Genomic DNA, 24,552 nt, shown 5'->3' on the forward strand with positions numbered 1-24,552 from the left:
CTTCAGAACCCTTCATCGCTCATGTCGGACGCGCCGTTGCCTCTCGTCAAGTCGCTGTTTTTCGCCAACGCTCGCCAGCAACACAACCAAAGAAGCCGCCATCGGCGCCTCTCTCGAGATTAGCAGACGGCCACGGTTGCCTTAGCAACCCTCGATATCATGATCGCAGCCACGCGCGACGCTCGAGTGGACCACGTCTCCGCGGTTCCGTTCGCTGACAAGCTGTGTGTCGACAACAAAATCTGTAGTCACTTCCGCCAGGGATGACGACAAGGAAGCGCCGACAAATGGCGTTCGTGTGAGCGAAACGTTACAGAATACGGCCCTAGAGACTTTGTGATGCACTGATGCTGCTACTGCAACACATAATCATGAAATTTGTAGAACACCGTATATCTCATGTGACGGCTTGCGCGCTTGCATGCTCCTCTACAAAATCGCGCGTACCAACTACGGGGTTGAAAAAGAGTTTTGCGATTACGGGTGCTTAGGGGCGGAAGAGGCAGACAGTTACAACGGAAAGCAAGAGAGAGAAAAAGTTGAAATTGTACTACTATATGCTAAAGTTAGATATAGGGAATAAAAGGCGCACGCCTTACAATATAACTACAGATTTGCCGATAATAAATTAATTTCGAATACAATTCGCAATACGGAGAATTCCAATAGTTTTTCAGGAAATTCAGTTGGTATTTGTTCTGTGTCACAATATTAGTTCCGAATAACTGCGTAAGTATGACGGCAGCCTCGTTACCTCGAGTGTTCGCGGTGATCATGTGAACTCTGTTCATCTCTTTCTTTTTACGCGTTACACCATGCTTGTTTAGTTGCTTTTTAAACTCATGACCTCTTAAGAACTCATTTACACATCGTGTATGGTCTTCAACGTGTACAAGGGTAGTTTTCAGAAAAATAGGAGAAGGTAGGCGAATAAAGTTTGCGGTTTGAAACCTAGCACATACAGTGAACCCACAGCGTGGGCAGTGGCTAAGGACACTGTCGACGTGCTAGAAGATTGTCAAGCGGCCTTCGTGCCCATAATTAGCCAAGGAATTTTGGATGGCCTATGCTGATCCTTGAACGCTATTGGAGGTTTGCTGTCTGCTGAAGCTGTTGTTGATGTGCCCCTACTATGAATTTACACCTACTAAAGGTTTCTTTGTGTTGCTGGCCCATCGCTGAGACTGACGCAGCAAGCTGGCACATACGTCCAGGCAGGGCGCTTTGATAGTCTTTCTTTTCTTGGAACAACTTAAGGTTACCTGTTAAATACAGCCACGGCCGACTTTTCTACTCCTGGTGAAGTAAGTATCACTTGCTGCCGCTAGTGAAACGCTTGGAGTATCTCTATATTTCGAGTAAATTGAAAGGTGGAAAAAATGGTGCCACAAGGAAGACGAAAACGTTATTTGGTGTCAGCGTTTCTACGATACACTGTACTGCCGTTTACAACTCTCAGAAAATTAGGCGAACAAAGGCTCTTGACGGAATGCTGACATCTGATTTAAGCAAATGCCTCAGAATTTCTACTGTCCATATGAACTGGGATTCCATTTAAAGCAACATTTTTTTTTCTGTTCTTCAGTAAGTTGAAGTTACAGTTCTCATGTCTCGCGCTTTCATAAAGTTGAAGGGATTTTGTCTGCCGTTCGTTTTTCCACATAAATATGAGTCTGGCGAGTTCATCATGTCATGTCACCATAATTCAGCCACGATTGTTGTCATGTAACGAACATATTGATTCGCGTTGTGTTACAATGAACAACCGCTTTGCGTCATTCATTAAGGCATGGCACAGGTACAAAAATGTTTTGCAGGCTGTCATTTAAAATATTAGGCTTGACAATAATTATTTCCTATATTCCCACGTTATTTCATGTTCAATAAAGAGAGTTTCATTGAGTACGTTTTCAAAAGCAGCGTTATACCTTTGTTTCTATATGCGCCGATGTTTTCAAGTGCTCATGTGAAGAGCTTTCACTCAAACCTGCAACACGTATTACCAAAAAAAAAATCATTACTTAATTCAGTACTTGGGCAGCAGCCCCTTTTCTTTCGTCCTTGGCTACTTAACCATTGTTGTCGGATTGCGGAGGTATTCAGAATTGCTGCAAATTTAGCATGCGCGAAATAATCGTTTCTAACAAAGCCAGCTGATCGATGACTTCGCGATTTCTACTTTTGTTTCCGTATAACATTACAGTGCAGAATTTTTTCCCGAACGTGGTTCATAATATGCAATAGGCCTTGCAGCCGAATTCGTGTTGTACTACTGTGAACGTAAATTTCTTTACAGATTGCAGCACACAATCCGAAGTCTATTCAAAGCCAAGGGCGTTCGCTTGGAAGCCGGAGAGATGGCCATACTCCATGAAAAAATACGGTATGTGCAACTGACCACTCTGGCTGATCAATTTCAAAGACAACGTTATGTTGTGTGCAGTATTTGTGTGTAATAAAAATTACGCAGATCTAGTGCATCGTCGTAATCAAACGTTGCGCTGTGGCATCACAATAGTGACGCTTTTGCAATAGATACCGTCACCGTCGTAGGCGTCTTCATTGTCTTGTCACGCTACCGTAGCCTTCATGTCATCTTCGTTATGTCGCCGCTGTCGCTATTCTCTCGTCTTATGCGCATCATCGGCATCGTGAAGCCGTTTTGGTCATGTTGCCATAGTCGTCATGGAACCGTTATCGTCATGCCGTCTTAGTAGTCACGTCGCCGCTGTTTTTCGCGCAGCCCACGCTGCTCCCCTTTCTTTTCTGCTTCGTACAGACATAGGGCATAACCTGTTGACCCGCCGCGGTGGCTTAGCTGCAATCGTGTTGCGCTGGTAAGCACGAGGTCGCTGGATCAAATCACGGCCGCGGCTCTCGCATGTCGATGTGGGCGAAATTAAAAGACGACCGTGCATTTGAGGCAAGTTAAAGATCCCCTGGCGGTAAAAATTAATTGCGGGTCCCCCACAACGGCGTGCCTCACAATCAGATCGTGATAGAAAATTAGTAGAGAGCTATACAAATTAAGGATAGTAATTTTATCAGCTGTATAAACTTGGAAACATTCGCTTGCTAACTGAATTAACAAGCATGGTGTTAGCGCGCACAGCCAAATATGAACACATCACACTCGCTGACCGTGGACGGTCGCTGTCAAAGCGTTGGCGTGAGCAAACTGCAGCAGCAGCAGGGAGCGAAGTGACCTTGCGGTCTATCGCTTCAACGCAAACTCAGCGGCGAGAACACAGTATGCACATACGTATGAGCCGTTTGAAGATCCCTTTCAAGATGCGGCAGGCACAAAGTACGCAGTTGCTGGCGGAGTAGAAGCGGCCTCCCCTTACTCCCGCGATGCCTCTACGCCATGGAGGAAGGAAACTAAGGAGAGGCCCTACCCCCTCCGCTTGCTAGGAGAAAAGTGTGGAGGAAATGACGTAGTAGGTTCTCCTTTGTTTTGCTGTTTTTTTATTTCTTTGCTGTAGTGGCCCCGCCTTTCGGGCCACAATGGCGGCTTTGTTATTGTTCTATGCGCTCACACGTGTAGCTCCGTAGGTTTCGTACCGTGGCAAAGGCGCCGTGCGGGCAGGTTTGCGTTGGTATCTGTTTTGTTGCGCTGCGTTATCTGGACCGTGCTCCACGGGATGTTGCTGTGGCCAGGTGGGACAGGAGGAACTAAAGTTCGTGAAATGAACGCGCATGCAACGCTGTACGCAATGTACCGCGCCACGGCAATGGCTACGGACGAAGGAATATTCGCGAGAAATGTTGCCCTCCTTCGCGGAATCATGCTAACGTGCTAACGATTGCTTAGTATTGCTGCGCAGCGCACGGGTCCGAGCAGCATGGTTGCGCGCAGCGCGGCGTGGTTCCGCGAGAAATGTAAACAAGAGAGGAAAGCTGGCCCGATAGGCGGAGCAACGCCATGAACAACGCCAACTTCCGGTTTCACTTTAGCTTCACAAAGAGTGACGTCAGGGCCTCTCCTTAGTTTCCTTCCTCCGTGCTCTACGCTTTCCTCCCTTTGAAGCGCTAGATTAGTGTTATTGGGAGCGAGCTCCACCACTGGAAAAGCTGGCGCCAACGTCGGCGTGCATTGGCATGAGGGATCACGTGGATACAGCGGCCGCGTCGGCTTCTTCGGAAGCGCCGAAGTGAGCTGAAAACGATAACTTAAAGTCCCATCTGCGCTGCGTTTTTGATTAAGTGGTGAGGCTTTACCGCTTGACAACATTTGAAAGTACTCTAATAGGTAGTGGCTGCCTTTGGAGGCGTGCAGCATGGTAGGCTACTGCTCGGTTCTGCAGGGCCGGACGTAGGCAACGGCGCCCAGTGCTAGCCTTATTCACACGTAGCCGCAGGACAAGGAGCTGCGTAAAGCTTGGCTCGCGAAACTTAGTACCGGCAGGCAGCCATCGGCTGCAACTCGGGTATGGAGCAAGCACAGATGCGAGGTATATTTCTGCTACAGCGCCGGGACTGCGATGTTCGGTGAGTAGCAGAAAACGCGTATTGAGACGCTCGCCCGCGCCCGCTGCCCGGCTAATGTCATGGCGGTTTCGGTCTATGAACTTGTTGATGCTGGATAACGGCAAGTTCACTGGAACGGAAGGGGAGCGGTAAGACGCACATTAAAAAAAAAAACATGGCATATGGGAAGGTTTGTGTTATGAATTATTGCACCGGATTAAGAAAAAGAAGCAGAGGGAGATTGCACGCTTAGAAGACCGATAAACTTACAGTGCGACGCAACTTAACAATAATATTCAAATGTCCAAAAATTTAGAAGGCCAAAAAAGAATGAATCGTCGCGACAGAACATCACAGCCGTCGAAGTCTCTATAACGAAATTACTTTTGAACAGTTCTGATAGCGTCCACGCAACAATGGTTGCTAGTGTACTGTCAAATTCTCATATGTTGTCATTTAAAGATGACGGCGCGGTGCGAAAACGCGCTCGCAGCGAAAGCAAAACATTGTGCGCGGACATGCAAGTGGACGCGCAGTCATTCGCTGCGAAACCGTGCGATCGCTGTATTAAGGCTTCATTCTGTTATGATCCATTTGGTTATAGAGACAGCCCACGACAGGAACATATTTCAGATAGTTTACTCTCAGCGTTTGACTACCTTTCACGCAAGAAGTCGGTTCGGGAGACTCCATCGCGGCGACCGCGCACAGTGGCGCTCACTGTACATATACGGTAAAGAGATAGCTTCTGTAAACTATTCTGTGCTTTCAGTTTGCCCAAGATTATTATGTCGACAGTCAAAAACTTCCCTCGTTTTGAGAGTAGTTACAGAAATGTCCAGGATAGCTGCCGCCTGGTATTTTTATTGAGCGCCGTGAACGAAACCCATGAGGAGCGCCCCGCGTGATCCCTAATGCTACGCAAGGGATGCGCTTCCGACAGATGGCGACTCCGTAAGTCCTCGCCCCCAATAGCTGAGCGAGTGAGCAGGCCAGTTGGCCCAGCGGGCCAGCGTAGACGTGAGTGCGCATGTGCGATTCCACATGCGCACGCGAGGGAGGTGAGCGGAGAGCAAACGCGCGCTATGTTAAGCGCGTTTGCTCTCCGCTCGCCTCCATCGCGGGCGCCAGATTCAGCCGCGATTGTTGGCTCCCCTCCTCTGCTTTCACTCGCACATGCTGCATACGGCACTCGGCGAACCCAACGGCGGTGGCGACGCCTACGGCAAAAATGCGCCTGGAGTGTCCATATATCTGCTATCGGAATAAAAATCCGGTGCTATTGAAAAAAATACAAAAAATATCTCATTATTACTGAATGGCCGGCTGCGCTGTAACTGTGCGTCATTCGTTAATAATTGTTCCAGTAAGCGCATGAGGTTGGTAGATGTCTAGGTTTACGTTCTTTGCGTTGTTTAGAGCGAACTGCAAAAAAAAAAAAAAGGAAAACGTAATAAACCGAGAAAATGAAGAAGGGACACTTGTGATACGCGACGCTCTTTGCACCTGACGATGTTGTCCTAGAAGATTCACATGTAGGCTGCACTGACCCTACATGTATACTGCCTGAAGGTTTTGGACCATCAGCCAGCCTTCGCCTACGCATGTCCCTTGTGTCCTCGCCCAGCTGCCTTTGCAGATCTCCCGCAAGTCTAGTGGAGCTTCTCCGGACTGCGCTAATCAAGGCGTGATTACATGTTGAATCTTGCATTATGTACAAGTTGCGCGCCTGACTACCACTCGCTGACCAAGTGAAAAAAAAAAGTGTTCACAAAATTAACTGAATTGTACGAAGCTGCCCCGCATCAAATTAACATTTTTGAAGGTGTTCAGGCAAGTTAGTGCGTAAAGGTACAACACTATAATATCAACGAATCGGCAGCCACTTGACCTACCTGAGAATAACCGGCAATTATATTAGTTACATCTGAAACCTATAATCAAATGATAGGCATAAATGTTATGCAAACCAGTGCTCACAAGGCTATCGTGCGTCTTGTAGCATTGGTTTGTTCCCTGAGCTCCTCTAGGCAACAGCGGCAAGAAAAGAAGCGCATTTCTGAGTGGCACGTGACCTTTTCTGTGCATTAGCCTCTTCAATTATTTGAGCACATCTTAAACTTCACAGAAGGTTAAGTGCGGGGCGCCAATGTGTAAATTTTAGGTGGTTGTTTTGAAGAGAATGTGTGTTTCAACGGAAGTTGCATTGCAGAGTGGAAATATTAAACATGCGAATTGCTGTGTTAGCCTTGTTGGTTGGCTAGTTTGTTCTGCTTTATACTGAACAAACATCGCGAAACGACGATGACTAAAAGGTGACACACATATGCCCTGACTCACAACTACTTGTATTTTCTGAAGTGTACGAAGCATATAGCATGCACTTGACACACGAATAAAGGAACTGATGCAACAATCACGAGCCCGTGTTGACCGCGTAATCACAACCGCGTATTCCTCTAAACATACCCACGATCTTGTATCTATTTCTTTGTTTTCGTGGCACGGGTATGTTATATGTTTCGTACACTACCGAAAATAATAGTAGTTATAAGTCAATGCATGTGTGTGTGTCATTTTTCTCGTCCTCCTCATTTCGCGATGTCATTCGTTCAACACGAGATGCTCGTTTCAATCATGATGTTTCTCTGTGCTCATAGATTCCTTTTTTTGCGCTCTAGCTCTCTTGCTGGGTAGAAACTGAGAGCGCAATATACGAGGCACTCCGTATGTTTATGAATACCTCGATAATCATGGTTCGCCTTGGAAATGAGCTGCTGTCGTTATAAAACATTACTATGAGAAGCGTATTCGGAGGCCGCACATGGGAACACTTGAGCCCGGGAGCTCCAATCTAAATTCGTGAGAACAGAGAAATCGTTTTGCTAAAAACCCACTGCGCCGATTTCGGGACAATGTATTGCTCCTAAAAAAAAAAAAAATTAATTGTAGTGCATGTGGCAAGCAAATTTGTGCAATTATGCCGTCAAATAAGATATTATTGAAACTCGCTAATTTTCCAAACTGGCAGTTTGGATCTCTGTAACTCAGCAAAAAAGAAAAACGATACCATCACAATTCTGTAAACTGCTACTAATAATTTATCTAGAGCGGTTAAAATTGGTGTATTGTACATTGATTTAAAATATGTGAATTGAACTTTTCCGAAACTCTCCTAAACAATCTAATGGATTCGCGTGAGCAGTAAGTTCATATGCGAAGTTGTCTGCATTGTATTCCTTCGCGGATGCAGTTTAGAGAACCGCAATATCTGTTTCTCTTGTAGAGTTACGGATTTGTAAGCTTCATGCTTCCATCTTGTATAGAATTCCCGATTTTGGAAAACTTTAATCGAACGTTCCAAGCCATAAATTGAATTATTGCTTCGCAGAGTAACGGCTAATTAATTTTCTCTATGAAACGCGACAATTTTGTTTACATCGGTCTAACTGATCAACTCAGCCTTTCCTCGTTTTACATGTATTTGTATAGGGAAATCGAAGTTGGCACCGAGATAAAGCTTCCATTTAAATAGCAAGGCAACAAGCAAAGTGTAATCAAACTTCTAGATCTAACATAGGAAAAGTCAAAAGCTTTACGAAAGTGAACATGGGGCAGGCATACAAATGCGAGTAGCTAATGAACAAATTTTCCTGAAGCGTCGTTTTTAAAACAAAGTTTCCTATTGAAACACGCGAACACGTACATTTAGGTGCACGTTAAAGAAAAGCAGGTGGTCTAAACTTTTCCGGAGTCAGCCACTACGGTGTGCCTCATAATCAGATCGTGGTTTTGGCCCGTAAAACCCCCATAACTTATGTTCTTTGTTTCTTATTCATTCAGGTGTATGCGACTATTCCATTGCGTTTTCTCGTTTATTTTAGCCGCGAGTTGAAGCGGTCGAGGCGGGGTTTCTCGTCCTCAGTTTGACTTTTGTGTATGCGAAAGCCTCAAATGGCCGATTGAGCGAAAACATCGGCGGCGTCCGTAGCAGCGAAACGGCACCTAATATTGCTTTGGGTGCGATGCCAAGTCACGAGTGCGCCTCGTAATGCTGTCTCGCACTTGCTGGCTCGGGCCTCGTCGTGACATAGTGGGCGAAAGGGTACACCTGCTGGGCCGTTAGCGCGCCAAGTGTTGCGGGAGGGGAGAGGCCATCGCCGTGACGCCACGTCATGCTCGCTCTCGCAAGCCTGTGTTATCCGGGCGTTCATTGGCCGCTTAAATTGTAGCCAGCGTTCGAACTGCGCCTCGGTAAGAACAAATCAAAACGCGCCAAGCGTCCCAGCGCGTTCGCTTGCCCGAGAGGAGTACGTAACTCGAAGCAATTATGTGAACGCTCCAGGCAGATTTCTGCCGTCGCCGTGAGGTTCCGTATGAACGAAAGCGTGTGAGGGTGAGCCGGTGAACGCGGTTCAATCTCGCGTGCGTGGGCGAGGAACCCAGCCCGGATGCGTGCGCTCACCTGTAGCGCGCGAGGCAGGGGCTGAGGCGAGGGAGGAGGGGCGTTCTTTTCTGGCAGCTGTTCGGTGCCTCGATGTCCTCCTTTACCGCCGCTCCGTACAGACTGGACACAACCGCGGCGTCTACAACAGCGATGGCCACTCGAATTGCGGACGCCGTAGTAGACGTGTTTGCCGGACGCAGTAGACTCGTTGCCGGCGCTCCCCCGGCTTGAAAGCGGTCTGCAATGTGGCTAAAGCGCGCGCCCGCGCGGTCGTCATCTTCAAAGCGATCTGCCATGTTTACAGAATGCGCATAGTAACAGTAGCTTCGTATACGCTGTGCTTTCGACGTTTCATAATCATTGAAGCGACATATGCAAGGAGGCCAATTGGCTCGCGGCTCTTGCCGGGATTCCAAACGCCAGCGTTTTCACAGACAGTTATTTCCGCTGTTATCGAGCGATGTGTGTTCATGTTTTCCTATGCGCGCGTGTCACCGCGCTCGTTAATTTAGGTAAAACACGTTCGCGGGCTGGTTGGTTTAAATTCATGATGAATCCAGACGTAGAAAGAAGCAGACACACAAAGACAGCGCTGTCTCCATGTGTCTGTTTCTTTCTACGTCCTCGTTGAGTCATGCTTACGCATTTTATCATTGTTAGTTTAGTTAGCGAATGTTTTGCAAGTTTATGTGGCCGACAAAACTACTATCCTTACTTCGTACAGCTGTCTACTAATTTGCTATCGCAATCGTTGCTTCGCCTTTCTGGCCGAACTGCGAATTCTTTATTGGTCAACATTTCCAACGTTTCTCTCTCGGCAACATATCACAGATCATCTTGTTTTCTCATGTCCTTAGCAGAAAAGAAAGGCTAAGTGTAATTATTCCAGATGTGATTTTTCTTAATCTTTCCATACGGAAGGATACTGGGAAGCTCAAAAGCCGGACCTTTCTTGTTCGACTCGTTCAAGGTACGAAATTCATAGGTCAATATTCCGAAACTGCGTTTCAGTCGCTTACAAAGCTGTTTTCTTTTGCTGTTACAGCGGGAAATTGAACTCTGCTTTACCACTCTTCTACAAAAGCTGCAAGCTGGGCCAAGTAAGATTTCATTTTCACAAAGTTTACCAGCTAGACCGCTCGTAGTAGCTTTGAAAATTGCTGCATTCACTGCAAATTTATAGGGATTTGCGAATATAAATTCTGGAAACCGAATCGAATACGAATTGAAATAGTGCCACAAGCAAATTGAAGCGAGTACGGAGGGCCATTCGTATAGATTTTGAATAAGTACCCATTTTCACAATTGATGTAAAATGCATATACATCCTAGTATTCATAACCTTATCAACTTTCTGCCATTAGAATGGGGCATTATCAAGCATTGTTTTTAAAATGCGCGAATGGATCATCAAGAACAATTCAGTAGTTTAATTGCATGCATAGGACTTTTCGGAAAAAGCGAATGATCGCTGTAACGTAGCCTGTTGCTGTACGCAACCTGTTCCACTGCCTAAGTTCTCAAGCTTTATGCGTATGTTTGTGCGCGGGCCATTAAATTATGGCACTTGTCCTCCGATAGTAGTCATGATTGCGCACAGATGACATGATAAAATATTCAAAAACTCCTTCAAAAAATATTTCTATTTAAATAGTGCCTATTGCATTTCAAGACAGAATTGAATAGGACGCTAGTCGATTCGTTATTCGAAAGTTTCGATTATTCGCTGTTTCGAATATTCGCAGCTAGCAGTACTGCTGCAAATGCACTTTAACAATTGTTGTTGCTGCGGTGCTCTAGGATGCTAGGTCGGGGGACATACCGTCAAAATCTCATACCGTCAATGCATTTCCGTTTGTTTTCGGTGTTCACGATACTGACGCGCGGCCAAAATGTTAGGCGGAGGCCTTTAGGGATCATGCTGTCGAGTAAGAATAATGTTGTCGAGTAACAACTACAGAGCTGTCGTGTGCTTGTGCATGTGTTGCTGTAGTTATACTGTATTCGTAGCTAGCGCTTCCCCGGCCAAATGTGATTATGTCCAGCCCTTCGTCGGCTCTGTAGACTTAGAACGGTTGTCCACACTGAGCAACAATATTTGTGCGATCCGTTTTCCACTAACAAGCCATGCAGTTCTTGACGGTTCGCCGTGCAAGGTTGTGTTTGCCGAACCACAGGGTGCTTTATAGAACTTAGACAGCGGAGAATCCAAGAGGGAAAGCCCCGGCCGTAAGTTGAGTGTCGCGGCGGCGACACTCAACTCCCCTCTCGGTGGCCGCACGCAGCAGAGAGCAAGGCACAGATGAAGTGATTACTAAACCAACCGCGTCGAGCCGAGTTCTGCCGTTGCCAGCAATTTCACCTTCATTTGACCGCACCTGTGCCGTAGCCTGGGCAGCGCATCAGGTGAGTCGCCGCGCCGAGGTCCGCCACCGCCGCCGGCTTGGCGCTCTCCGCAGCTGGGTGGCCGCCTGACCACGTGATTCGCCGCGCCTGGCCAAGAGGAGCGCCGCGCCCGCCTAGTCAGTGCGAAAAAACAAATCAAATTATGGGGTTTTACGTGCCAAAACCCCTTTCTGGTTATGAGGCACGCCGTAGTGGAGGACCCCGAAAATTTCGACCACCTGGGGTCTTTAACCAGCAGCTAAATGTAATTACACGGGTGTTTTGATATTTCACCCCCACCGAAATTCGACCGCCGTGGCCGGGATTCGATCCCGTGACCTCGCAGCAGCCCAACACCATAGCCATTGAGCAACCACGGCGGGTGCTTAGTCAGTGCGAGCTTGGCCATGGATGAGAGCGAGGCCGGGCTGTCTTCTCTGACAGCCCGCGGGTGCGGGGAGCCTTCAGCCGTCGTCGCCAAGAGGCGCCTGGCCACCCCGCGTTTATCGCCCGGCGAGCTTCTTCACTGGCGAGAGTACCGAATGCAACAGGTCTCGCACCGTCGAGATCAATGCAGTGACCGCGTTCTCGGCCTGTCCGTTTCTGCTTCGACGCTGCGTATGTTCGCGGCGTCTCTTTCCGTATCTAGTACTTGCGCTTTCCCTGTGGCAAACAGGCATTGCACAGTCGAACGATACGTGTCTACCCAAGCCTAAGTACAGTCATGTCTAGCCACCTACCTAGGCACAGCCGGCATGCCTGGTTAACGATGACTGTATACCTAAGTAGAATGATTACAGCTAAATAAAAGGTTAACCAAGTGAAACCAAGTTTCGCTTTGCATATAGAGGGTTAGCTGAGCTAAGCCGCAGCCAATTTTTTCCGACTCTTTGAGATCGCAGACATATATATATATATATATATATATATATATATATATATATATATACACACACCTTAGGAGATTGGCCATTATTTCTGACTGCGAATGTTCTCGGGGACATGAAATCTGACAGCAGCGTTGGTGGCTGAACTGCTTCCGATCAGCTTTCGAAGAGGCCATTGCGAATGCGACAGGAAGCATCTGTCACTGCTTTTGACGCAGTATTGTAACTTCCCTGCTGCATGCACTGCGATAATATTTGCGTCACATGTTGACAAGAGCCTCGTTATTTGATCAGCAACGCTTTTTATCAGCTTCAAAAATGTTTCAGTGCTACCATTTTGACTGAACCAAACAGCGCGTGTGTGAATATCACGGTTGTTTGCGTGATTTGTTTGGATATAGAAAATACATTGTCGTTTTGCTTACCAGTGCAGAGTGAAAGACGTAGTAATATGCTCCAGATTTTCAAGCATTACGGAAGCCACCATGCACATTTAGTGGTCCCATCTAATTCTTGGTGATAGTCTTTTTCATTGGTGAAGAACCGTATACACATAAAAAAAACCTTCATTGAGCTGCTGCGTTTTGCGCCGCTGTGTGTTTTGCATTGTCCCGTTCATTCGCTGCAGGGGAGAAACTCCTGCAAGTGCTGTCCTCTGAATGGGAAAACTTGTTCCGACACGTCCTGCCTACCCTTGACATGATCTTGTACGTCGTCAAGGCACGCACCTTCTAATAATCCTCATTGCGCCAGTCGCTTACTATGCGAGAAACCTGATTCATTTGAAAAGCGTAGACTGTTGGGCCAGCTGGTGTATCATGTAGTGTCGTTGAGCGGAAATACGGGCGGGAAGAAACGGAGTGCGCAGCACAGTGTCCCTTCAGTTGCCCTGACGGATAAAGAAATTAGTTATCTCCTTGGGCCAAAGCATTTTTTACAACGTTTGCATGTGATTATGCATGAACTTTGTATCCGCCTTCTGATTGCGCTTGTACGGCCCTACGCTTCCTGGAAAACCTTTCATTGAACTTCAGTTGTAAGTGAGCGTCTGTCCTGTCCACTCTGTTTCTTCCCGTCCGTAATTCCGCCCCGCGACACTACAGGAATCATTTCGAGCGTTCAGCAGGTACCTTGTGGGTATCAGCCATAAAGATAGATACTGTCAATAAGCCATTTCCTCCTTTTCAGAAAACGCGTTATACGAGAGTTTATGATGTATTCAACATCAACTCAAAAGGAACCGCAGGGTGAATGTTTTCCAGTGGTCATCAAAGGAAAAAAATTGAATATAGACAGTTAAAAATTGCAGTAAAATGGACACTTTGATTCCTGCAGAAAAGCTCTTTTTTCAAATAAAGTCGGCTGACTGAGTACAGCTGGTTTCCTTTATGTAACAACTATGCACAGCAGTTTCTTCTGCTCTTAGGTGTACGAGTGGATAGCGAAAGTGTTTCGTTTTTTATCACTAGTTAAGAGACACCACGATGTTTCTTTTTGAATTATTCACAAGAACGTTGATTGCGGAGGTTTTTGGTCTTAGTCTACGTCAATGTGAGAGCGCAAATTTACAGGAAATTTGGGAATATAGGGACGGTCTTAACTAAACGGCACACACTTGTTTGAGCGATGTAATTTTGCTATAAAAAATAACATTGCCGCGGTTGTGAAAATATTTCTACAGGGACCATTTGTTCTCAGGGAGAAATTAATCTACAGGGAGAAATAGTGTACAGGGAGTGTTTGCTCTCCCTGATTGCAGCAGACACCTGATTTGTTTTTTACTACATTCGTTGGACTCCCGAAGCGATGTTTCTCAGCTTACGGAGCATGCAGAACCCTCCTCAAACTTGACAATTGTGTTCGATCAGCTTTTGTATGCAAGCAAGGTTGTCTTATGGGCATTCAACTGGCGCTGGAGCCCCCTCGCCCCCCCCCCCCCTTCCTTTTTTAAGTTCGTTTACAGTACTGCGCAGTCACGCGGAGGGTTGCACGATATCCTACAGTAATGAATAAGTCCCATCATAAGAAGCCAACAAACACTGAAACCGAGAGCAACATAGGGGAAATTACTTGTGCTTAATAAATAAAAAGAAGAAACGATAAATTAATGGAAATTTCATATATCGTTTCTTAATTTCATTTACTAAGCACAAGTAATTTCCCCTATGTTGTCCTTGGTGTCAGTGTTTGTTGGCTTCTTATTGTATGATTAATATAAATCGGGACCCTCGGTTAAACCCCTTTCTTCTCAGTAATGATTAATAACAATTGCACAGGTGCACAGGTGGTGTTCATAGTGTAACAGATTAAACGGCCAGTAAAGCGTCGGGCGGCATGTTGGTGTGAATTCAATTGCTTGCTTTTTTGTGTGAGTGAAAACCTTACACAAGGCTAAGGATTGCTCATAATTTGTACGTACGCTGCCGACGCGCTTATGTGTGGAAGAAGACCACGAGAGGGGGGGGGGAGCAATGAGGTTGCAGTTGATATGAGTCGAACACAGTTACCAAAATAGCACGCACTCATTAGTATTTTTCGCTGTTTGAGACATCATTATAACAGTCATAAGCCGGAACAGAAGATTAGCAACCCGAGAGTTGTTTCTGAGTCTCTGAGTCTCTACTACTGCTCTCTTTTAAAAATCAGGTTGCCGAGTGCAGCAGCAAATTCTGGCCGCCTATCTTTGAAACAGCGGCGCAGACTGAATTGTAGCTTGTTCAATTGGATCGGCCTTAGAGTTTACACCGGATATTTGAGCGCAGTTCTCAGGCGCCCGTTTCTGCGGCGAGCGTCAACGTACCTCGTAGCCGAGCGAACTAGCATAGCGAAGTATGAAAGCGCGAACGCAGAGCGCAGCGCAGTATGAAAGACGGGGATAGTGAAGAGAACACGAGGAGGAAAATGGAGGAGGGCTGTGCAATGGAACCATGATGCGAAAACCGCTTCCTGTTGTCCCTTTCTTCATGTCCCGTGTTTTGCTTGCGGTAACTTCGCAAAATCATGAACCACCAACTGGCCTATACCGACGCTCTGCTATGTCTTGGATTCATTGCCACACCACCATAATGATGCCGTCATGAGCTTTAAATCGTGATCATTGCATCTTCGCTATCTGACTCGGGTCATGTCTCGGGCAGCTGAGGAGGATCAGGTAACAGCAGATTTGTTGAAGGATGGTGGACAGATTGTTCTAGAGAAACTGGCCACCCTGTATACGCAATGTCTCATGACCTCGAGCGTACTGGAATCTTGGTAGAACGCTAACGTAATCCTAATTCATAAGAAAGCGGACGCCAACGACTTGAAAAATTATAGACCGATCAGCTTACTGTCAGTTGCCTACAAACTACTTACTAAGGTAATCGCAAATAGAATCAGGAACACCTTAGACTTCTGTCAAGCAAAGGACCAGGCAGGATTCCGTAAAGGCTACTCAACAATAGACCATATTCACACTATCAATCAGGTGATAGAGAAATGTGCAGAATATAACCAACCCTTATATATAGCTTTCATTAATTACGAGAAAGCGTTTGATTCTGTCGAAACCTCAGCAGTCATGGAGGCATTACGGAACCAGGGTGTAGACGAGCCGTATGTAAAAATACTGGAAGATATCTATAGCGGCTCCACAGCCACCGTAGTCCTCCATAAAGAAAGCAACAAAATCCCAATAAAGAAAGGTGTCAGGCAGGGAGATGCGATCTCTCCAATGCTATTCGCAGCGTCTCTACAGGAGGTATTCAGAGACCTGGATTGGGAAGAATTCGGGATAAAAGTTAATGGGGAATGCCTTAGTAACTTCCGATTCGCTGATGATATTGCCTTGCTTAGTAACTCAGGGGACCAGTTGCAATGCATGCTCACTGACCTGGAGAGGCAAAGCAAAAGCGTAGGTCTAAAAATTAATCTGCAGAAAACTAAAGTAATGTTTAACAGTGTCGGAAGAGAACAGCGATTTACAATAGGTAGCGAGGCACTGAAAGTGGTAAGGGAATACATCTACTTAGGGCAAATAGTGACGGCGGATTCGGATCATGAGACGGAGATAACCAGAAGAATAAGAATGGGCTGGGGTGCGTTTGGCAGGCATTCTCAGATCATGAACAGCAGGTTGCCATTATCCCTCAAGAGAAAAGTGTATAATAGCTGTGTCTTACCAGTACTCACCTACGGGGCAGAAAACTGGAGGCTTACGAAAAGGGTTCTACTCAAATTGAGGGCGACGCAACGAGCTATGGAAAGAAGAATGGTAGGTGTAACGTTAAGGGATAAGAAAAGATCAGATTGGGTGAGGGAACAAACGCGAGTTAATGACATCTTAGCTGAAATGAAGAAATAGAAATGGGCATGGGCAGGACATGTAATGAGGAGGGAAGGTAACCGATGGTCATTAAGGGTTACGGAGTGGATTGCAAGGGAAGGGAAGCGTAGCAGGGGGCGGCAGAAAGTTAGTTGGGTGGATGAGATTAAGAAGTTTGCAGGGACGACATGGCCACAATTAGTACATGAACGGAGTTGTTGGAGGAGTATGGGAGAGGCCTTTGCCCTGCAGTGGGCGTAACGAAGCTTATGATGATGTCGTCATCACGGCTACCCCTCCTATTTTTTCCCTCTCAAAGTCATCTGGAAGTTCCTATACGTATTGAAGAAGAGCTAGTTGCTCGTGCCTGCTGCCTGGAGTGAGTTGAGGCACTGCAAAAAACAAGTGCCGGAAGGTTTTTCTTGAACTGTCAGTGCAATGTGTTCTCAGACATCATTGTTCCGTTAAGCACACGGCCCGCAAGACTTTTGTTTAATGTGCAAGTGCACCTGTTCTGGGAAATAATGATTGCATGGCAATTTTAGGGCTTGCTACTGTGTGTCTCTGCAGGGCAAAGGGTCGACAACCGTGCGACAAGCATTCCTTGTGGTATTCCGAGACGCCGTCGTGACAAAGCTGGATCTTGAAGGTCCGTAACATCATTTGTAACATGGAGTTGAATAAGTAACTTTTATTATTCCCTACATTATACAATGTTTTTTTTTTTCATTTAATGCTATGAACTCTCTTCTAGCCGATCAAAAGTAATTTTCCTTGTAGAGCCACATCAAGTATTGGAAGAGTTTTAAATTGAGATCTAGCATCATATCTTTTGTGAGTAGTGCTGCAGTAGTAAAATATGTAAATACACTGACTGTGACAATCTATTGCAGGAGAATCTCGTTGACTGTCGTAGAACCATTTTGTACAACTTTTTTAATTATGCACAAGAGAAGTCCTTGAAAGAACTAGACAAAAAGCAAGCAAGAGTTACCAAATATGACCCAGTCTTACGGCTGCGAGCTCAGTTAGGCCGTGCCCCACTAGCATAATGATGCGACTAAGGAGCGTTGTTGAATACATCGCAGTAAAAACGAATTAACGGTACTACCCTGTCGGTTGTTAACTCCTATAAATATCTCGGCCTGTGTGTTACCAGCAGCTTTCATGGAATATGCATGTTGCGTATGTCACTAACAATGCTAACCGAACGTTAGGCTATTTGAGACGAAAATTTGCATTAGCAGCCACCTCAATAAAGCTTACTCTATACAAAACACTCGTCCGTCCAAAATTAGAACATGCGTGTGCCATATGGGACCCTGCTCGTTCCAATCTTGCCATTTCCTTTGAAGGCATTCAGAACCGCACCGCCCGTTTCATTCTTTCAAATTATTCTCGTCATTCTAGCGTCACGTCCATGAAAACAACACTAGATCTACCTGACATTTGGTTACGTCGCAAGTACTTTTGTCTCTGTCTTTTTCATAGAATATATTACTCCAACCATTCTCTTAAAGAAAATCTTTTCACCGCACCAAGTTATATCTCATCTCGCATCAACCATCAAGACAAAATTGAAGTGCCATTTTGTCGAACTTGCTCCATTCTTCTTTTTTGCCAACAACAGCCATTGAATGGCACCCCCTTCCCGCCTCCACAGTCTCAATTTGTGACACCACTAACTTCAATATCGCCATTCAATGTGCCTTATAGTTTGATTTCCTATTCTTGCCTTGTACTGCAATTATTGTATACTTTTACCGCTCCTTTTTGTTGTGCCTACTAGGCCCAGAATGTAGTATAATAAATAAATAAATAAATAAATAAATAAATAAATAAATAAATAAATAAATAAATAAATCTAAAACCGCACTCCGTGCACTTCTGTAGAACACAAAGAGTGGCCAGCTGCCCCGATGTTCGCGGTAAAGCTTCCGACACGAACAGGAATCTTTGTGGCCCAATGCTAAACCATTCGCAGAAATGCGAGCTTATACCCTGCATTTAAAGGTGAAAAACACCCGCTTTAGTAAGTGTAAAGACATAACAGGATTACTTTCGATATTGTGGCAATTATCTAGTTTAGTCGATATGGGACAACCTTGCTAGTTCATTATATTAGGATTGTCAACCCTGTCTTGTAAATTTAACAAGCACCGAGAAATATCTCGCCCGTGCAATGTCTTCGCAATCTACACCGACATTCACGTTAAAGCTTCGGACACGAATGGAAAGCTTTGTGGCATAATCTTAACGCTTCTGCAGAAATATCTAGTTGAATGTTTCGTATGATGCGATGTGTATAACCTGTGTTTAAAGGATTAAAAAAAACCGCTTTAGTAAGGTTAAATTAATCAAAGGATTACGTTCAATATTTTGATACTTGTCTAGTCTAGGCTAGCAGGGAAGTCTTCACAAATTGATTATAGTTAGATGGTAAACACTGTCTCGGATATCAAAATTGCGTCGGCAAATATTTTGCGCATGCAATAGTGCACCCATAACGGCACGTACGGTGTACCCATAGACGCGGTGGTGCGTTTGTGTTAATTTTTTATATTATTCCCCCCCCCCCCCCCCCCCCGGGAAAGTATACTCGGACGTACGGTTCATATCAAGTGCATCAGTCGCAGCTGTCTACGAGCGCTGCTGCTGGTGCCATCAATGCTCTGCGAAAGCCACCGGTGTTCTTGTGCATGCTGTGACAACTAACATGACAGCGCTGATGAAGTGGTTAGTAAGCAACTTTCCAAGATACTGCTGCAACGCTTTACCAAGGACTGCCCCATAATGGTTATGTCGAGCTACTACTGTCCAAGTTACTCCATTTTAGTCAAAAATCCATTCTGGTCAGAAACCAAAAACAATTGCCGCCGCATTTTTCACTGAAATACATGGGCGGCGTATTTTCTAAGTATGACTCAACTCATGGAAAATTTTCCATTCTGGAATTAGCTTCATATCACGATTAACATCACGGTATTCAATTAAGGCACTGCTTAAAGTATGTAAATCTAGTGCACATTTTGAAACATCACTTTCCATATGGCTTTCCTATTATATGGCGCAGTATACGTTCGTTTATTTCACTGCAACATTTTGAAGAGGATGATGAAAACACAGGAATTGAACTCTAGATCCCTCCTCACGGGATTCACATCCAGCATACATAAACCTAACCGTCGTAACTGTAGTGCTTGCAGTAAAGTAGTTATTGAAGATTGTCTTCAGATCAGGCAAATTAATTACTTCACTAAATTACTTCGGAAGAAATTCCGTCTATTAGGAATTGTTTCGGCTTAGGTGAATAAATGGTTATATACCATTGGATACTTCTGGAAAATTTGCACATGTTATATATGCACCTGGTACATATAGTTATATTCTGCAGCACCTTTAGCAACCATTTTCGTGTTTTGGTGTTGGCTGCCATTGACATCCATTCAGACGAACGGTCACTCGAGAAGGACCAGTCGACAGGGTTGGTGTTATATTACTGACAGAAATGTGTTCTGCATTGGGCTTTTATTATCGTTGTAGTCGTGTTCTTGTGCTTTGAAATTGATATAACTGTTTGCCAAGTGCTCCAATCGGCTAGTTCAGAGTCCCTAATAACATCTCTGACGTGGTAAGGTTGTTCCAGCAGGCCGCAATCTTCAGTGCAATTTTAATATACGTGTCCATGTCTTTACCCTTCCTCCTGCTGAGCACTTCATACCATAAACAAGCGTCTTGTCTGAGATACACGAGTTGTTACAGATACCGTGCTTGAGTGCACTCAACTACCGGGTAGTGAACGTATGCGGTAGTTGGGCGCTTGAATGGCGCCACATTCACCTGATAACAAACAACGTATATGTACACTCTAAAAAAGTTTACGCCCTTTGGGATGCATATACGCCACACTGCAATAATCGTCATCTGCCTTGCTTGCGTTCCCTTTCTTGAAAACGCCGCGACGGCTGCTTTGCTGTCGGCAATGTTGTCATGCTCATAACGCGCATGATGTTCTTTACTGGGAAGTACCGGGCTCGCGACGTTAAAGAAAGGAAATGCGGACAAGACAGATGACGTTTATTGTTGTGTGGCAAGATACGACTCAAAGGGTGTAAACTTTTCTTAGAGCGTAGCTACAAGCACACACTTGATTGCATATTGGTGGGCATGGCTGTTGCGGAAAAACATTGTCTTCGTTTCTTCATACGTAAACAGCAAATTTGCAGCAGTCAACATGTTCATATGCTAACCGGACAGTGGCGTGCATGCAGTTGCATCTTACTTACATTGTGTCACTTGGCACTGAAATGATGAGGTGATGAACGAATGTGATACTGCTTTTGACCTACACTTTGGGAAAGTCTGATTACCATGCTTGTGTCTGCAGAGCTCATCAACGAGGATACTCGCCATTTCGTTCCCGATGGAATGCGACATATGCTTCTGATCCTCTACGTAAGCCCAAGCCATCTTCGTAGTAAAGTCGCCATTTATTCGAATGAAATAATCGATAACTAGATAAGGCGCATAATCTTATTATTGCGATAGCAACTATATAGACACACCAGGCGCATTTCTGCCGTCGTTGTCGGCGTCGCGACAACATCGTCATCGTGCGCTGTAAGGTGTATGTGCGAGAGAAAGCATGCGAAAGTGAGTCGACGATGGCGGCTCAATTTCGCACGCGCGAGGGAGGAACGTGGGCAGAAAGCGCGCCGTCGTCCGTCGCGCCCATGGCACAGGGCGGATGGGAGGGAGAGGGGGGGGGGGGCAGTTTACACTGGCTACTGCGGCGTATGGCGAGGCCGCGCGGGCCCGATCTTGAAGGCGATCTGCAATGGGTCAGAGTGTGCGCCGAGGGCCCATAGCTTAATGTGCGCTGTGTTTTCGCCGCTTAGTTCGCGGTGAAGCGAGATGCAGCGTGCAGGTTAATTCGCTCGCTTCTGCGGCCGCACTTCCTCACTCAAGCGTTTTGACAGCGAGTTTCCGCAGTCATCGAGTGAGATGTGTTCATGTTTGCTTGTGCGCACTTGACACTATGCTTGGTAATTTAGTTAGTAAGCTCATGTTTACTCGTTATACACCGCCGATAACACAAGTAACTTTGTATAGCTGTAGATAAATTTGCAATCGCGATCGATGCTTCGCCTTTCGGGCGAAACTGCGACGTTTTGGAAATATGCAAGAATATAGTGGGGCGCGATCGTTGTCATTAGGTTGCTGATGTGTTCTGTTGAGTCAACCATAGATAGTGCACCTATGTTTTTCAGGAAATGTGAGTACTGCATTAATGGAAAGGTTATATTACCAAAAATACTTAGTGCCATGTTAAAACTGTAAAATATGTTTTCGCTACGATGTGCTGCCTGCCTTTTCTATAGTCGTCCACTACGCGTTCTGAAAGTAACGCTAATTGGATCCGCCTAAGAATCAGCGTTAAAGCTTCCGCGTTTGCTGTTACATTAGCTGATGCATACTTGCTAAGGGACACCTTCGAATGTCATTGCCACGGATCGTCGTCAAAGAAAGCTTTTGTTAATTGCAGCAACAGTATGCATTGATATTAAAGGGCTTTAGAGTACTCTGGAGCTATAAAAAGGGTTATGGAATATTTTGTATACAGAAATAACAACAAGCCGAGATACATTGCACAGTTGATGCGGCTCGCCACTGAAACGATAAGCGAAGTAGGTGGGCTGTCCAAAAGGCTTTGCTCACAGCCGTCCCGGCGTTGTTTTTACGGACATACATGGCGCGGTCTTCTATAGATAACTAGGATGCAGTAGGATCTCTTTCAGAGAGGCTCTATTAAAGTGAACTTTCTGATAAGCTGAGCAGTTTCGGAATTTTTGTTCCATTAGATTTATTGTACTTATTAACAACTTGTGTCCTCGTAATATTTTTTTGTGAATAACTATATTTCACTGAACCAACAGAGCTCGATGCAGGAACTTTTTGAGATGAAACGGGGATGCAATATCGATAGAATTGGCACCATGGAAGTCTTCGCATTGCCACAACTTGAACTGGGTGGAGTGCCGCAGCAGTTATAACGCTCTTTGCGAGCAAAAACCTACTCCAATAAAGGATAAAAATTGCGATAGCAGTTACATGGACTCTCCAAGCGAATTTAAGTATATGTATGCTATATGCCACGCCTTATTATATGGCATGCGATATATGGCTATTATATTGCCACACCATTCTATTGGTTAAGTTGCGAGTATCAGGTCCGACATTCTTGACAAAATTATTCCTGAGGATCTTGAAAATGATAGCCCACAGACAAATGTCATGAAACAAAACACCGACAGAGCATGCGTTTTATCTTAAATTAATTTCTTAAATTTTTTCAGATTTAAATATCAAAAGTGCTATGCAATAGCAGCTGAAACCTGAAAATTACGTCATTTTATTGGCGCGTCTCTGCACTACTTGCGGGATCGATCCAGAAAAGTGGTTCGAAACATACCCTATACAAAAAAGTGGTAAAGTCGTTAAGGAAGACGTTGGCTTTTGTTATCAACGTGAATGAAATTGTCTGATAGGAGTATTCAAATAGAGGACCCCTAGCACAACAGCTCGTGTTTACTTAGCTTACGTTTACAACTAATACTGCTACTACAGCTACGAGCGCTACACTATGTGTAATAATGTTCTACCATGTTGATATCGCATTCATCGCTTCGCCTTTATTTCGAAACTGCGATATTTTTTTCTCTTTCGTTGCCACTAACTGAAAGTTTTACAAAAGCACGATTATTCTAAAGATCGAAGCATAGGAAACAGTTCAGTGGTGGATGACTGGAAGAAAAAGGCATGGAAGCAAGCGCGTTCACACAGACAAAGCTAGCGCAAGGTATCGTGGAATGTTGAAAGAAATGCAGTCATTTTAGATCGTGTTCACGTTTATCTGCTTTTGCTATTATAAGCGTAGACGACAACAAGCATCATAAACGTTCTTAACGAGCGTCAGTGTAGAAGTAAGTGCTTAATAGTTTCCTGACCTGTTTTTGCGCAGAATGTGAGCGACAGTTACCCACCAACAAAAACGAAGCTGAAGCTCGAAGGACTTCTTGCGCGGCTCGTGGTTCCGTTCTTGGGATTTCAGGGCCTCTACGAAGGCAAGCCAGAACCCACTGTGAAATCTGCTGAGCCTGAGGTCGCCGCACGACGAAAGTCAGCAGGTGAGCGTCGGCTTACGGCTTCCTTGTCATCTTCAGCTGTTTATCCGCGAAGCAGCAATGCAAGACATCTTTATTTGGAACACCACGGAAGAGCTGTAGGCAATCTCGACTCTTCTTTCACGGCCTGTTTAAATCCTAGTGAGTCCTGACAAAAGGAAAACGCATTTCAGTGAATATAAGTAATAGAGGCAGTTTGAAGTGCAACCAGCTAATTTTGTCTCAGCAACTGCGACTATGGATAGTGAAGATGCTTTATTAGATTCATGTGCATAGAGGTGGCATAGTATTTTTTTGTCAGTAATCTACCGTGTGAATACTAAATGGCTTCTCTGCATTAAGCTTGAAGGTTATGTTTATGTTCCTCAACGCCAAATAAAGGATTTTACCATGCGCTGATACTTGCAAAAAATAGCAAACGCAAGGACGCAAGGTGAGTGACGAAGCCACCTTGAAATTTCCCAGCCACCATCTCGTGACGTCACGAATTCCGACGGCTCTTACCCGGATGCACTGCGTTGGTAATAGGCGCAGAGGGATTAGCCTTCCTTTGAAAGTAGAGGAAGAGTTAAGCTGCCATGAAGTACAAAATGGCATATGCCTAATTACTAAAGTAGACTTGTTTTTTTGCATATCACACGTATGAGCGCACAAATCACACAAATCACGCCTAGGACGCTCCCGCTCGCGCAGCGCTTCCCGTGGCGGATCCCGCAGCGCGTCGCGCCATGCCTCACGCCACGCATCACGTTACGCTTCCCGTCATGCCTCGCGCATCGAGCGTGGGGTTATGTGAAGGACACGGCCAAGGGACGAGACTTATTACAGGATACCCTGGACCATAACTGTGTCCTAATCACGGACCCCGCGCATCCT

The 24,552-nt window shown here is 45.4% G+C and overlaps 1 protein-coding gene across 5 annotated transcripts in view; it reads left to right on the top strand.

Annotated features, from left to right (window-relative positions):
* The window catches only part of LOC126540608 (proline-rich protein 5-like), a 73,732-nt gene that overhangs the window by 43,605 nt on the left and 5,575 nt on the right, over positions 1-24,552 (top strand). For 3 of the 5 annotated variants that reach the window (XM_055076142.2, XM_050187446.3, XM_055076143.1), the window contains 7 exons: positions 2,297-2,383; positions 9,839-9,887; positions 9,963-10,017; positions 12,818-12,909; positions 17,063-17,141; positions 20,880-20,947; positions 23,514-23,679. In XM_055076142.2, coding sequence (XP_054932117.1) covers positions 2,297-2,383; positions 9,839-9,887; positions 9,963-10,017; positions 12,818-12,909; positions 17,063-17,141; positions 20,880-20,947; positions 23,514-23,679 — 596 coding nt within the window. The remainder of the gene's footprint in view (positions 1-2,296; positions 2,384-9,838; positions 9,888-9,962; positions 10,018-12,817; positions 12,910-17,062; positions 17,142-20,879; positions 20,948-23,513; positions 23,680-24,552) is intronic. The other 2 variants (XM_055076145.1, XM_055076144.2) reach the window with 2 other exon arrangements.

The sequence above is a fragment of the Dermacentor andersoni genome, chromosome 2, assembly GCF_023375885.2.
Source record: "Dermacentor andersoni chromosome 2, qqDerAnde1_hic_scaffold, whole genome shotgun sequence".
Lineage (NCBI taxonomy): Eukaryota > Metazoa > Arthropoda > Arachnida > Ixodida > Ixodidae > Dermacentor > Dermacentor andersoni.